The 15,684-nt window shown below is 34.0% G+C and overlaps 1 protein-coding gene across 1 annotated transcript in view; it reads left to right on the top strand.

The window, feature by feature from the left end:
* The window catches only part of LOC127705950 (uncharacterized), a 63,279-nt gene that overhangs the window by 23,689 nt on the left and 23,906 nt on the right, over window positions 1–15,684 (top strand). The window contains exons 5-6 of the mRNA XM_052210333.1: window positions 2,351–2,553; window positions 4,000–4,148. Coding sequence (XP_052066293.1) covers window positions 2,351–2,553; window positions 4,000–4,148 — 352 coding nt within the window. The remainder of the gene's footprint in view (window positions 1–2,350; window positions 2,554–3,999; window positions 4,149–15,684) is intronic.

Here is a 15,684-nt window from a genome sequence, read left to right as displayed (position 1 = left end):
GTCATGATTACATGTATCTGGGCTTAGAAGGGGCAGGGGGGCTAGCTATGTATTTTTTTTTATTTCAATGTGTAGACTGTAGGAGAGTTTCTTCAGAAAAGGTTTTCATTGGAGGTGTTTTTGCCATGCACGCAGGCATCTGTTTCTATCCATGAACAAGTTGTGTGTCAAATTAATTATTATTACTTGTCACTCGCATTTTTTGCTCGTCCTGGCCATTATTGGCATTAACAGCCAGTGCACGAACTCGCACGAACGCCAAATTTAGTTAGAGGGGCGATATTCTGACGCGTTTTTTAATTCTTGGTCACTCAAGTTTAGAAATAGAAAGAAAGGGCAGAAATCCAAACAATTACCGACCAATCACAAACGTTGTTGCAAATTTGACCTTATGACGTCAAAGAATTTCCCATTATGCAATTATTGCATATAAATAAAACACTACTATACCAATTGAATAAAAAATATTGCATTCAAATGACATTTTATACCAGTTGAATAAAAAATATTGCATTTGAACGAAAATTATACCATTTGAATGAAAAATTATACCATTTGAATGAAAAATTATACCATCTGAATAAAAAATATTGCATTTGAACGAAAATTATACCATTTGAATGAAAAATTATACCATTTGAATGAAAAATTATACCATCTGAATAAAAAATATTGCATTTGAACGAAAATTATACCATTTGAATGAAAAATTATACCATTTGAATGAAAAATTATACCATCTGAATGAAAAATTATACCCTTTGAATGAAAAATTATACCATCTGAATAAAAAATATTGCATTTGAACTAAAATTATACCATTTGAATGAAAAATTATACCATTTGAATGAAAAATTATACCATCTGAATAAAAAATATTGCATTTGAACTAAAATTATACCATTTGAATGAAAAATTATACCATTTGAATGAAAAATTATACCATCTGAATGAAAAATTATACCATTTGAATGAAAAATTATACCATCTGAATAAAAAATATTGCATTTGAACTAAAATTATACCATTTGAATGAAAAATTATACCATTTGAATGAAAAATTATACCATCTGAATGAAAAATTACACCATTTGAATGAAAAATTATACCATCTGAATAAAAAATATTGCATTTGAACTAAAATTATACCATTTGAATGAAAAATTATACCATTTGAATGAAAAATTATACCATCTGAATAAAAAATATTGCATTTAAATGAAAAAAATATTTGAACTAAAATTTTACCATTTGAATGAAAATTATACCATTTGAATGAAAAATTATACCATTTGAATGCAAAATTATACCATCTGAATAAAAAATGTTGCATTTAAATGAAAAAATATACCATTCAAATAAAAAAATATTGCATTTAAATGAAGAAATATACCAATTAAATAAGAAATATTGCATTTAAATGAAAAATATCAAATTTTTGCAACCAATACCATGCCGTAGACGGAAGGGAGGCTTTGTTAGAAAGACACAAAAGCTTTCATAAAAATTGTATCTAGTTATTCAACTAAGGTCAAATTTTAAGTTTTGAAAAGACTATAAAAAGAGTTATGGCCACTTCCCCACACACAGAGTCGATCATAATCGGGAAATTGTTGATGTCCAAAATCAATATTAAAGGCCTGAAACAAAAGACTCTCAATCTTGCTTTTTATATTCAATATTCCGTATTAACAGAATATACGTTATTGTTTTGTAAATTAATCCTACATCTTTATTTTTAATAGCATACATATGTCTTTTTGAGATATTTTGTAATTTTACTATTTAGGTGAAAACATTTTCATGAACACTATAATTCCAAAAATTTCCACATTATGTTCTTTAAGATTCATTGTTTGTATTTATTTTGGATAGGATTGCCGATATATATGATTACGTCTATTGAATACTCAAATACGTCGTCCATTCTTGTCTTTTGTGTCGGGAGTGGGTCTCATTCACGTTCTCTATTTTTAAAGTAGTATTCAATAAGATAGAATTCCTGCAAGACAAATGGGAAATTAAATGCTCTCCCCCAATGAACAAAGGCCTTAACCGAGACCTCTAACATACATATAAGGTGACCTAAAAGAATCGACGATTTATTATATAATGTTATAAGTAAACTTTACAAAGTAGAAACGGAACGGAGGACGACTATGAATTCTGGCTTGTTGTGATGTAACAAATTATCAAGCACACAAATATCTAACCGAAAACTGGTTAAAACTAATTATAATAGTATTTTAAGAATAAACGAACAAACATAACAAAATACAAGCACTTAGATGAATTTTCGACAAACTAAATTATGAAATTCATAATATAGAGAAACATTTTTTTGTTATAGTAAAACATGAATGCAGTTCCATGAACGAAAATCTAGTTAGACTGAATTACATAGGAGTTGCTGTAGAAGTTGTGTTCACGGATCAGACCAATGCAGAATGTCCCTTTTTACCTGTAGATGATAAATTTGATAACTTCAAACTCACAGTAGGATTAGGGAATGTAAACAGTACCAGTAACGTCAGCAATGAATGTAATTTTACGGTAAGATAAACATACGCATATATATTTTAATAACAGACAATTATTGTCTCTTTGAAGGCAAACAGTTGATTATGTTGCCTATATAATTGTTTAATTCGTAGTTCTAGTTCTACTTAAAGTATTAGTGCATCATGCTTTGTTCGGTACGCCACTCTCTAATCTTTTATGAATGTGGTACCTAAAAGTAGAATGGATATTAATTTTAAGTGGCGCGAGTAGCAGCAAATAACTTAATTTCAATTTAATTTGCACATTTGATGAGGTATAAAGGTATTTCCAACTATTTGTTAATAGTATAGGGAGCAGATCTGATATCTAACTTTACAACATAGAAATACAATTATTACGAATCCATAACATATTTTCGACATAAATATTTCATTTGATGATTGTTGATCGACAACTTTGGCTTCTAATTAACTTTCGGATTTTGATTACGATGTTTACTGATTGCGATCTTGATATACAATCATGGAGTACGTGAAAGATAAGTGAGATGATAGAGAGATGTTTAATTGTTTTGTTTTATATTTCCATCCGTTGAAATTTTTTAATTAGGCTTTGTCATATCAGTTGATAAATGAATTTGTTAATTAAAATTTTCTTTTCAAAAATGCTTAATACTTTCTTTCTTCCATGCTTGTTTACTTGTTCTTTCGACACGGTTTTTTCATGCCCACTTGCGTTGTCCGATTGTTGATTTTCTATTTAGAAGTGTCATGTTTAAGGTCACTGCATACGAAAAGCTGTCGGCGAATTAGTGTACAGAAGACAATAATTCAATAATACATTTCTGAAGACTTGGAACTTAGCCATTCAAGTATATTATTCACCTTTTTTTGTTAAGTTTCAAGGATCATGTGAATTTAAAGACAACCACAGAGATAAGTTTTGTTAAGTTTCAAGGATCATGTGAATTTAAAGACAACCACAGAGATAAGTTTTGTTAAGTTTCAAGGATCATGTGAATTTAAAGACAACCACAGAGATAAGTTTTCTTTGCTTGGGACAGATTCATTAACATGTAGTGGAGTTAAAGTAGTTTACTGTACTTGTGTTGACCTCATGACCATTCGTGTTCTTGTTGGTGACATTTTTCTGGTAACATAATTGTTTATTTTTTGTAGCTTTTAATTGTGGATAAGAACCCAACAACAACAAAACGAGAGAAAGAGACAATGATAAGGCTTTAGAAAGTACTTGATCGACAATAGATCACTAGGGTCTTTGTAGAGTTTTTAACAATCTAAAGAGCTTGACACTCCCTCAATTAAATCGTATCCATTTCGATAGTCCTTTACTTCGAAATTTGAGAAAACTCTCTTACCAGTTGATCATATTTTCAATACAACCTCGCGGTATCTCCGGTAAAGCTATCAATGTAATACTTTAATGCTCTACATAAATGCATTAAAAAAAATAAAATATGAACAAATTTAATTTCAGAAAACATCAGAAGATTATTTTTCAGGAAGAGTAATAGTGAGACGAACGATGAAGGGTTTTGATACTACAACAGACTTCGCACTTGATGTCTACTGTTCATATGTTGTCACTACAAACAGTATGGCACAAATTACCACTGAGAGTAAAAAGTAAGTTTAAATATTCACAACTTAACACTCCGGTTTTTTGCTGGGGTTAGTGTAACAGTTGCTCAGTCTTTAGTTTTCTTTGTATGTATTTTCTGTACTGTTGTTTGTATTTTGTAATGTTTTTAAAGGCAGTGCTTTAATGCCTTTCTAGTTGCCGTGTTAATCTTTCTTTCCGCGATATCCAACTTATCTACGTGGGGGGTCATTAGGCTCCAAGTAGATCCGGAAAATGTTGATTCTCTCCTCTTCTTATTGTGATATAAAATGTTTTTTGTTTCATTTCATTTACATTGGGAAATAGAGAAACGATCAATGTGTTTTGTTAGTTTTAAAAACTTTTGATATATTTGTATTTTACATTATAAGCAGTCAACCGATTGACAAACTAGAATTATTTGAATTCCGTGTGTAAAGAGGTCGGGTTAATTTCGAGTGTTATCTGCAATCTAGATGTTTATAAATCATTTCAGTCGTTGATATAATAATTAAAGGTCGACTGAACATGAATTATATTATACAATTTAAAGCGCATTTCTGTTTATGCACGCGAGCCCGTCTAACGTTATCGTTATTTCGCAGTTAAATAAAGTAGCAAATTATCGTTCCTGAATAGGTGGCGCCGTGGTAGCCGATCCTGTTCTTCAACTTCCGGTTTCTGCACTGTGCAACTATTACAGTTGCATTTTTAATTAACGATGCCAAGTACTTGTTGTTGTGTACCTGGATGTCATTTAAGAGGAGGACATGCATTTCCAAATGACTTAAAAAGAAGGAAAAGATGGATCAACGCCATGGCCCATACGCAGTTTGGACGAGAACACGGTGAAATCGTGGAGTCCATCTCAATCAGCTGTTGTTTGCAAGGCACATTTTACTGAAAAAGACTACGTGCAGGAAACTATTCATGGTAAAACTCTATTTTCTTTTTAAAATATATAGTTATATATGTAATCGCCATGCGAATAAACCAAAGTCTGTTTACAACCGCAATTATCGTTTTAGAATAAAAGGGGGTGGTTAATTCAAGACGTCATAATTTTTTGAATTACGATTCAATGTGATCTGTTTGAGATTTTTTGGTGCTTGCTACAATTATAATGATTTCTTACAAGAGGTATATCATACTGAGAATTATTTTAGCAGTAATTATGCTAATGTAGTAATGACAGGAATGCATAAGCTATGCCTCATAGACTTTCTTGAAAAATATCAATGACAATGTTAACAGGAACAAAACAATGACATACATTTACTCTCATCTATATTATAGTTATTTAGGTACAAACAATGTATGTTTGTTGCATACGTCTCTCATTGTTTGTCCTTTGGATTTACATAACATACATTTTGATGTACATTGAATCAGGCTAACATAGTTTTATCCAGATTGTAATGAATAAATCTAGTTAATATTTTGCCAGGTAGTACAAAGTATGCATTGCTAATGGAAGTTCATTTAATTATCAAAAAACTAATGTTTTATAACCTTTTTCAGAGCGCAAACCCTCCATACAGAGACTTAAGTCTACTGCCATTCCCAGCCTATTTTCCTGGATCAAGCAAGAGACTGAATCGTCCGCAAAAAGAAAAATAAGGGCAGTTTCCTGTGAAAACAAAAGAACTAAACTTGATGAATATTGTAGTAGAAATCTAGAGGAAAGTTTTGATTGTAAAGTTGGTTTTCCTGAAGAAGTCATTCATACTGCAGACAGGATTTATGACTGTCAACCACCAACTGCCGAGCTAATGTTGAGCTTCACAGATGGAATTACGCAAACACCATCAATGCCTATATTTTCAGCAGAAAATTTTGAAATGAAGACATGTGACACAGCCATGCATTTTTATACCAGTTTAGAGTTGTATACTAAATTTTTATTTGTTTTGACCACACTTGGTCCAGCAGCACATTGTTTGAGATACATATATTTTCAAATTGATAGGGTGTCATTTGAAAATCATTTTTTTTATGACTTTGATGAAATTGAGGCATTATACAACCAACTTTGAACTGTCTAGATTCTAGATTGAAACTAGTGTTAAGAATATTGTGTAAACATGGATTGTTTTTATGTCTAAACAGTGGCGTGAGGCTAACACTTGGCCATTTAGTGGTTTAGTCAGGTATTTTTCGCCATCCAACTTCAAATTAAAGTTTCCTACAACAATGTACAACTTGGATTATTATTGACAGCACAGAATATCCCCTGATAAAACATAAAGCTCCTAGAGCTCAGGCAACCTTTTCATCATATAAAAACAGAAACACTGAAAATACTTGTATGTTCGACACCTGGTGGTTTAGTCAACTACAAAAATGTATGTCTCTAATGCATTTGTTGGTTGTACCAGTGACTGTGAAATAGTTGAAAGATGTAGAATACATGTGTAGTTCAATTATGTGATCCAGGTGACAGTGTGATGGCAGACAAAGGTTTAAATGTGCAAGATTTGTTTGCTCACTTTTTTCAAAAAAAGAAACAGAATTAGTTCCAAAACTCTTATACAGGATAGAAAAGTCTCCAATTAACACGTGCACATAGAGCTAATTATTGGACTTGGCAAAACATACAAAATTCTAATAAATCCTATGAATAGAACTGAAACAAAACTTTCATCTGAAATAACATTTAGTTGTTTTATGTTGTGTAATTTTAGAAGTTGTATTGTGCCAAAGGATGCATAAATAAAAGTGACGCAATGAAGTTTGTTCTGATATATATTGTCGAGCCTGCGACTTTTGTCGCAGAAAGCTCGACATAGGGATAGTGATCCGGCGGCGGCGGCGGCGTTAGCTAACTTCTTAAAAGCTTTATATTTTAGAAGGTGGAAGGTCTGGATGCTTCATACTTTGTATATGGATGCCTCATGTTACGAAGTTTCCGTCAGTCACATGTCCAATGTCCTTGACCTCATTTTCATGGTTCAGTGACTACTTGAAAAAAAAGTTAAGATTTTTTGTAATGTTAGATTCTCTCTTATTATAAGTAATAGGATAACTATATTTGGTATGTGCGTACCTTGCAAGGTCCTCATGCCCGTCAGACAGTTTTCACTTGACCTCGACCTCATTTCATGGATCAGTGAACAAGGTTAAGTTTTGGTAGTCAAGTCCATATCTCAGATACTATAAGCAATAGGTCTAGTATATTCGGTGTATGGAAGGACTGTAAGGTGTACATGTCCAACTGGCAGGTGTCATCTGACCTTGACCTCATTTTCATGGTTCAGTGGTTATAGTTAAGTTTTTGTGTTTTGGTCTGTTTTTCTTATACTGTATGCCATAGGTCTACTATATTTGGTGTATGGAATGATTGTAAGGTGTACATGTCTAGCGGGCAGGTGTCATTTGACCTTGACCTCATTTTCATGGTTCAGTGGTCAAAGTTAAGTTTTTGAGTTTTGGTCTTTTTTTCTAATACTATGTGCAATAGTTCAACTATATTTGGTATGTGCGTACCTTGCAAGGTCCTCATGCCCGTTAGACAGTTTTCACTTGACCTCGAACTCATTTCATGGATCAATGAACAAGGTTAAGTTTTGGTGGTCAAGTCCATATCTCAGATACTATAAGCAATAGGTCTAGTATATTCGGTGTATGGAAGGACTGTAAGGTGTACATGTCCAACTGGCAGGTGTCATCTGACCTTGACCTCATTTTCATGGTTCAGTGGTTATAGTTAAGTTTTTGTGTTTTGGTCTGTTTTTCTTATACTGTATGCCATAGGTCTACTATATTTGGTGTATGGAATGATTGTAAGGTGTACATGTCTAGTGGGCAGGTGTCATCTGACCTTGACCTCATTTTCATGGTTCAGTGGTCAAAGTTAAGTTTTTGAGTTTTGGTCTTTTTTTCTAATACTATGTGCAATAGTTCAACTATATTTGGTATGTGCGTACCTTGCAAGGTCCTCATGCCCGTCAGACAGTTTTCACTTGACCTCGACCTCATTTCATGGATCAATGAACAAGGTTAAGTTTTGGTGGTCAAGTCCATATCTCAGATACTATAAGCAATAGGTCTAGTATATTCGGTGTATGGAAGGACTGTAAGGTGTACATGTCCAACTGGCAGGTGTCATCTGACCTTGACCTCATTTTCATGGTTCAGTGGTTATAGTTAAGTTTTTGTGTTTTGGTCTGTTTTTCTTATACTATATGCAATAGTTCAACTATATTAGGTGTATGGAAATATTTTATGATCTATTTGGCAGTCACGCAGGTTTTATTTGACCTTGACCTCATTTTCAAGGTTCATTGCTCAGTGTTAAGTTTCGTGTTTTGGTCTGTTTTTCTTAAACTATAAGCAATAGGTCAACTGTATTTGTTGTATGGAAGAATTGTTAGCTGTACATGCCTGCCTAGCATGGTTCATCTGACCTTGACCTCATTTTCATGGTTCATTGGTCAATGTTTAGTTTACTTGGTTAATGTTAAGTTTATGTGACAGTTGTAATAAAGCTTTATATTTAGGACTATCAACATAATATCAATGATTAGTAAAGAAGGCGAGACATTTCAGCGTGTGCACTCTTGTATATAAATATTATTTACAATTACATGCACATGTAAATTGTAATGCATAAAAAAATAAGGAGATGTGGTATGATATTCAGTGAGTTTATCGAACCAAAGTGCATAAGAAATGGGTTAAGCAGTTACAGGTGTTACTGTCACCGTACAATCTCCAACAATTAGAAAAACTTGTACCGTGTAAAAAATTTCAGAGATCTTACAACTAAGTTTGACTTTGGTGAATTGTTTATATCTGTTGATGTAAATATAAAAAAGAAGATGTGGTATGATTGCCAATGAAACAACTCTCCACAAGAGACCAAATGACACAGAAATTAACAGTTATAGGTCACAGTACGTCCTTCAACAATGAGCAAATCACATACCGCACAGTGAGCTATAAAATGCCCCGAAATGACAATGTAAAACAATTCAAACAAGAAAACTAACGGCCTAATTTATGTACAAAAAATGAACGAATAACAAATATGCAACACATAAACAAACGACAACCACTGAATTATAGGCTCCTGACTTGGGACAGGCACATACATGTACATACAGAATGTGGCGGGGTTAAACATGTTAGCGGGATCCCAACCCACCCCCTAACCTGGGACAGTGGTGTAACAGTACAATATAAGAACGAACTATAAAAATCAGTTGAAAGAGGCTTAACTCATCAGATGGATAAATACAAGTGGACGTGGCCGGGTAGTTGTACATCCAAACAACTAAAAGACACTAAGTACAGATCTGAGAGTACTCGCATTTACTGACAGCTAGTTCAAAGCCACTAACAACTGATAAAAAAATCTTGCATCTAAGACTAAATTATCAATCCGTAAGCTCCCTTTAGAATTTTATAAATTTTAGATTTTACATTTCTGAGTTGTGGGGTTTTATTCAATAAAAAAGGGGGGATTTTCCAGTTTTTGGACAACAACTCAAAAATGCTTTAAGCAGTTCGCATGAAACTTTGGTGAATTATTTATAGCTATTGATGTAATCTCCCTATTGATTTTCATAAATTTCAAATATGACATTGAGAAGAAATTGAACTTTATTTGTTTATAGTCTGGCAACAGATTTATTAAGTATTGCGCAACAATATGCTAGGCATCTGTCCTGCTCTGTAACAGTTCAACAGCTCAGCTTCTTTATAAAGCAGTGGTTTTGTCCTACACTGCTAAATTGACTGGGTAACATAGAAATGCTAGGCATCTGTCCTGCTCTGTAACAGTCCAACAGCTCAGCTTCTTTATAAAGCAGTGGTTTTGTCCTACACTGCTAAATTGACTGGGTAACATAGAAATGCTAGGCATCTGTCCTGCTCTGTAACAGTTCAACAGCTCAGCTTCTTTATAAAGCAGTGGTTTTGTCCTACACTGCTAAATTGACTGGGTAACATAGAAATGCTAGGCATCAGTTGAAAAAAAAACTGAATACTCTTAGAATTAGTACTTAGTATCTTTTGCCTTTTTGTTTTTTTTTTTTGTTTTTTATGCTCCATGCGAATCTGATGAGTGGAACCTTATCCAACAGATTTTTACAGCTGTGCTATTACGACACAGTTGCAGGCTAGGGGAAGATAGAGTGCTCATGATTATGTTTAGCTTCACCACTTTCTTTATGTGCCTGTCCCAAGTCAGGAGCTTGTAAAACAGTGGTTTTAGTTGGTTGCTGTCTGATTTGTTTTTATGCCCCGGCCGCAGCGGAGAGGGCATTAAGTGTTATCCTTGTCCGTTTGTACGTCCCAAAATTGGTTTCCATTTTCAAACTTTAGTTTGCCTCAACCAAATGTTATGAAACTTAAACATAATGCTTATTACCACAAAACACAGATCAAGTTCGAATTTGGGTGGCTTTACTTTTACCGTTCATGAGTTATGCCCCTTTATATTGTTATATGCAAGCGGGGGCATCATCTGTGTCCTATGGACACATTCTCCATTTATTCATTTTTTCAGCATAAATAAGGCCATTGGTTTTTTCGTTTGAATTCTTTTACATTTTGTTATGTGAGGGACTTTTGTAGCTGTTTATACGATATGGTTTTGCTCATCGTTGAAGGCTGTACAGTGACCCATGGTTGCTTACATCAATGTCTTTTGAACTCAGTTGGATAGTTCTATCATTGGTAATCCAACCACATCTTATTTTTAAAGGCAGTGCTTTAATGCCTTTCTAGTTGCCGTGTTAATCTTTCTTTCCGCGATATCCAACTTATCTACGTGGGGGGTCATTAGGCTCCAAGTAGATCCGGAAAATGTTGATTCTCTCCTCTTCTTATTGTGATATAAAATGTTTTTTGTTTCATTTCATTTACATTGGGAAATAGAGAAACGATCAATGTGTTTTGTTAGTTTTAAAAACTTTTGATATATTTGTATTTTACATTATAAGCAGTCAACCGATTGACAAACTAGAATTATTTGAATTCCGTGTGTAAAGAGGTCGGGTTAATTTCGAGTGTTATCTGCAATCTAGATGTTTATAAATCATTTCAGTCGTTGATATAATAATTAAAGGTCGACTGAACATGAATTATATTGTACAATTTAAAGCGCATTTCTGTTTATGCACGCGAGCCCGTCTAACGTTATCGTTATTTCGCAGTTAAATAAAGTAGCAAATTATCGTTCCTGAATAGGTGGCTCCGTGGTAGCCGATCCTGTTCTTCAACTTCCGGTTTCTGCACTGTGCAACTATTACAGTTGCATTTTTAATTAACGATGCCAAGTACTTGTTGTTGTGTACCTGGATGTCATTTAAGAGGAGGACATGCATTTCCAAATGACTTAAAAAGAAGGAAAAGATGGATCAACGCCATGGCCCATACGCAGTTTGGACGAGAACACGGTGAAATCGTGGAGTCCATCTCAATCAGCTGTTGTTTGCAAGGCACATTTTACTGAAAAAGACTACGTGCAGGAAACTATTCATGGTAAAACTCTATTTTCTTTTTAAAATATATAGTTATATATGTAATCGCCATGCGAATAAACCAAAGTCTGTTTACAACCGCAATTATCGTTTTAGAATAAAAGGGGGTGGTTAATTCAAGACGTCATAATTTTTTGAATTACGATTCAATGTGATCTGTTTGAGATTTTTTGGTGCTTGCTACAATTATAATGATTTCTTACAAGAGGTATATCATACTGAGAATTATTTTAGCAGTAATTATGCTAATGTAGTAATGACAGGAATGCATAAGCTATGCCTCATAGACTTTCTTGAAAAATATCAATGACAATGTTAACAGGAACAAAACAATGACATACATTTACTCTCATCTATATTATAGTTATTTAGGTACAAACAATGTATGTTTGTTGCATACGTCTCTCATTGTTTGTCCTTTGGATTTACATAACATACATTTTGATGTACATTGAATCAGGCTAACATAGTTTTATCCAGATTGTAATGAATAAATCTAGTTAATATTTTGCCAGGTAGTACAAAGTATGCATTGCTAATGGAAGTTCATTTAATTATCAAAAAACTAATGTTTTATAACCTTTTTCAGAGCGCAAACCCTCCATACAGAGACTTAAGTCTACTGCCATTCCCAGCCTATTTTCCTGGATCAAGCAAGAGACTGAATCGTCCGCAAAAAGAAAAATAAGGGCAGTTTCCTGTGAAAACAAAAGAACTAAACTTGATGAATATTGTAGTAGAAATCTAGAGGAAAGTTTTGATTGTAAAGTTGGTTTTCCTGAAGAAGTCATTCATACTGCAGACAGGATTTATGACTGTCAACCACCAACTGCCGAGCTAATGTTGAGCTTCACAGATGGAATTACGCAAACACCATCAATGCCTATATTTTCAGCAGAAAATTTTGAAATGAAGACATGTGACACAGCCATGCATTTTTATACCAGTTTAGAGTTGTATACTAAATTTTTATTTGTTTTGACCACACTTGGTCCAGCAGCACATTGTTTGAGATACATATATTTTCAAATTGATAGGGTGTCATTTGAAAATCATTTTTTTTATGACTTTGATGAAATTGAGGCATTATACAACCAACTTTGAACTGTCTAGATTCTAGATTGAAACTAGTGTTAAGAATATTGTGTAAACATGGATTGTTTTTATGTCTAAACAGTGGCGTGAGGCTAACACTTGGCCATTTAGTGGTTTAGTCGGGTATTTTTCGCCATCCAACTTCAAATTAAAGTTTCCTACAACAATGTACAACTTGGATTATTATTGACAGCACAGAATATCCCCTGATAAAACATAAAGCTCCTAGAGCTCAGGCAACCTTTTCATCATATAAAAACAGAAACACTGAAAATACTTGTATGTTCGACACCTGGTGGTTTAGTCAACTACAAAAATGTATGTCTCTAATGCATATGTTGGTTGTACCAGTGACTGTGAAATAGTTGAAAGATGTAGAATACATGTGTAGTTCAATTATGTGATCCAGGTGACAGTGTGATGGCAGACAAAGGTTTAAATGTGCAAGATTTGTTTGCTCACTTTTTTCAAAAAAAGAAACAGAATTAGTTCCAAAACTCTTATACAGGATAGAAAAGTCTCCAATTAACACGTGCACATAGAGCTAATTATTGGACTTGGCAAAACATACAAAATTCTAATAAATCCTATGAATAAAACTGAAACAAAACTTTCATCTGAAATAACATTTTGTTGTTTTATGTTGTGTAATTTTAGAAGTTGTATTGTGCCAAAGGATGCATAAATAAAAGTGACGCAATGAAGTTTGTTCTGATATATATTGTCGAGCCTGCGACTTTTGTCGCAGAAAGCTCGACATAGGGATAGTGATCCGGCGGCGGCTACGGCGGCGGCGGCGGCGTTAGCTAACTTCTTAAAAGCTTTATATTTTAGAAGGTGGAAGGTCTGGATGCTTCATACTTTGTATATGGATGCCTCATGTTACGAAGTTTCCGTCAGTCACATGTCCAATGTCCTTGACCTCATTTTCATGGTTCAGTGACTACTTGAAAAAAAAGTTAAGATTTTTTGTAATGTTAGATTCTCTCTTATTATAAGTAATAGGATAACTATATTTGGTATGTGCGTACCTTGCAAGGTCCTCATGCCCGTCAGACAGTTTTCACTTGACCTCGACCTCATTTCATGGATCAGTGAACAAGGTTAAGTTTTGGTGGTCAAGTCCATATCTCAGATACTATAAGCAATAGGTCTAGTATATTCGGTGTATGGAAGGACTGTAAGGTGTACATGTCCAACTGGCAGGTGTCATCTGACCTTGACCTCATTTTCATGGTTCAGTGGTTATAGTTAAGTTTTTGTGTTTTGGTCTGTTTTTCTTATACTGTATGCCATAGGTCTACTATATTTGGTGTATGGAATGATTGTAAGGTGTACATGTCTAGTGGGCAGGTGTCATCTGACCTTGACCTCATTTTCATGGTTCAGTGGTCGAAGTTAAGTTTTTGAGTTTTGGTCTTTTTTTCTAATACTATGTGCAATAGTTCAACTATATTTGGTATGTGCGTACCTTGCAAGGTCCTCATGCCCGTCAGACAGTTTTCACTTGACCTCGACCTCATTTCATGGATCAATGAACAAGGTTAAGTTTTGGTGGTCAAGTCCATATCTCAGATACTATAAGCAATAGGTCTAGTATATTCGGTGTATGGAAGGACTGTAAGGTGTACATGTCCAACTGGCAGGTGTCATCTGACCTTGACCTCATTTTCATGGTTCAGTGGTTATAGTTAAGTTTTTGTGTTTTGGTCTGTTTTTCTTATACTATATGCAATAGTTCAACTATATTAGGTGTATGGAAATATTTTATGATCTATTTGGCAGTCACGCAGGTTTTATTTGACCTTGACCTCATTTTCAAGGTTCATTGCTCAGTGTTAAGTTTCGTGTTTTGGTCTGTTTTTCTTAAACTATAAGCAATAGGTCAACTGTATTTGTTGTATGGAAGAATTGTTAGCTGTACATGCCTGCCTAGCATGGTTCATCTGACCTTGACCTCATTTTCATGGTTCATTGGTCAATGTTTAGTTTACTTGGTTAATATTAAGTTTATGTGACAGTTGTAATAAAGCTTTATATTTAGGACTATCAACATAATATCAATGATTAGTAAAGAAGGCGAGACATTTCAGCGTGTGCACTCTTGTTTATAAATATTATTTACAATTACATGCACATGTAAATTGTAATGCATAAAAAAATAAGGAGATGTGGTATGATATTCAGTGAGTTTATCGAACCAAAGTGCATAAGAAATGGGTTAAGCAGTTACAGGTGTTACTGTCACCGTACAATCTCCAACAATTAGAAAAACTTGTACCGTGTAAAAAATTTCAGAGATCTTACAACTAAGTTTGACTTAGGTGAATTGTTTATATCTGTTGATGTAAATATAAAAAAGAAGATGTGGTATGATTGCCAATGAAACAACTCTCCACAAGAGACCAAATGACACAGAAATTAACAGTTATAGGTCACAGTACGTCCTTCAACAATGAGCAAATCACATACCGCACAGTGAGCTATAAAATGCCCCGAAATGACAATGTAAAACAATTCAAACAAGAAAACTAACGGCCTAATTTATGTACAAAAAATGAACGAATAACAAATATGCAACACATAAACAAACGACAACCACTGAATTATAGGCTCCTGACTTGGGACAGGCACATACATGTACATACAGAATGTGGCGGGGTTAAACATGTTAGCGGGATCCCAACCCACCCCCTAACCTGGGACAGTGGTGTAACAGTACAATATAAGAACGAACTATAAAAATCAGTTGAAAGAGGCTTAACTCATCAGATGGATAAATACAAGTGGACGTGGCCGGGTAGTTGTACATCCAAACAACTAAAAGACACTAAGTACAGATCTGAGAGTACTCGCATTTACTGACAGCTAGTTCAAAGCCACTAACAACTGATAAAAAAATCTTGCATCTAAGACTAAATTATCAATCCGTAAGCTCCCTTTAGAATTTTATAAATTTTAGATTTTACATTTCTGAGTT

Source organism: Mytilus californianus, unplaced genomic scaffold (genome assembly GCF_021869535.1).
Source record: "Mytilus californianus isolate M0D057914Y unplaced genomic scaffold, xbMytCali1.0.p SCAF_6, whole genome shotgun sequence".
NCBI lineage: Eukaryota > Metazoa > Mollusca > Bivalvia > Mytilida > Mytilidae > Mytilus > Mytilus californianus.
The sequence above is the reverse complement of the archived record's forward strand: the minus strand, read 5'-3'. Positions and strand labels throughout refer to the sequence as shown.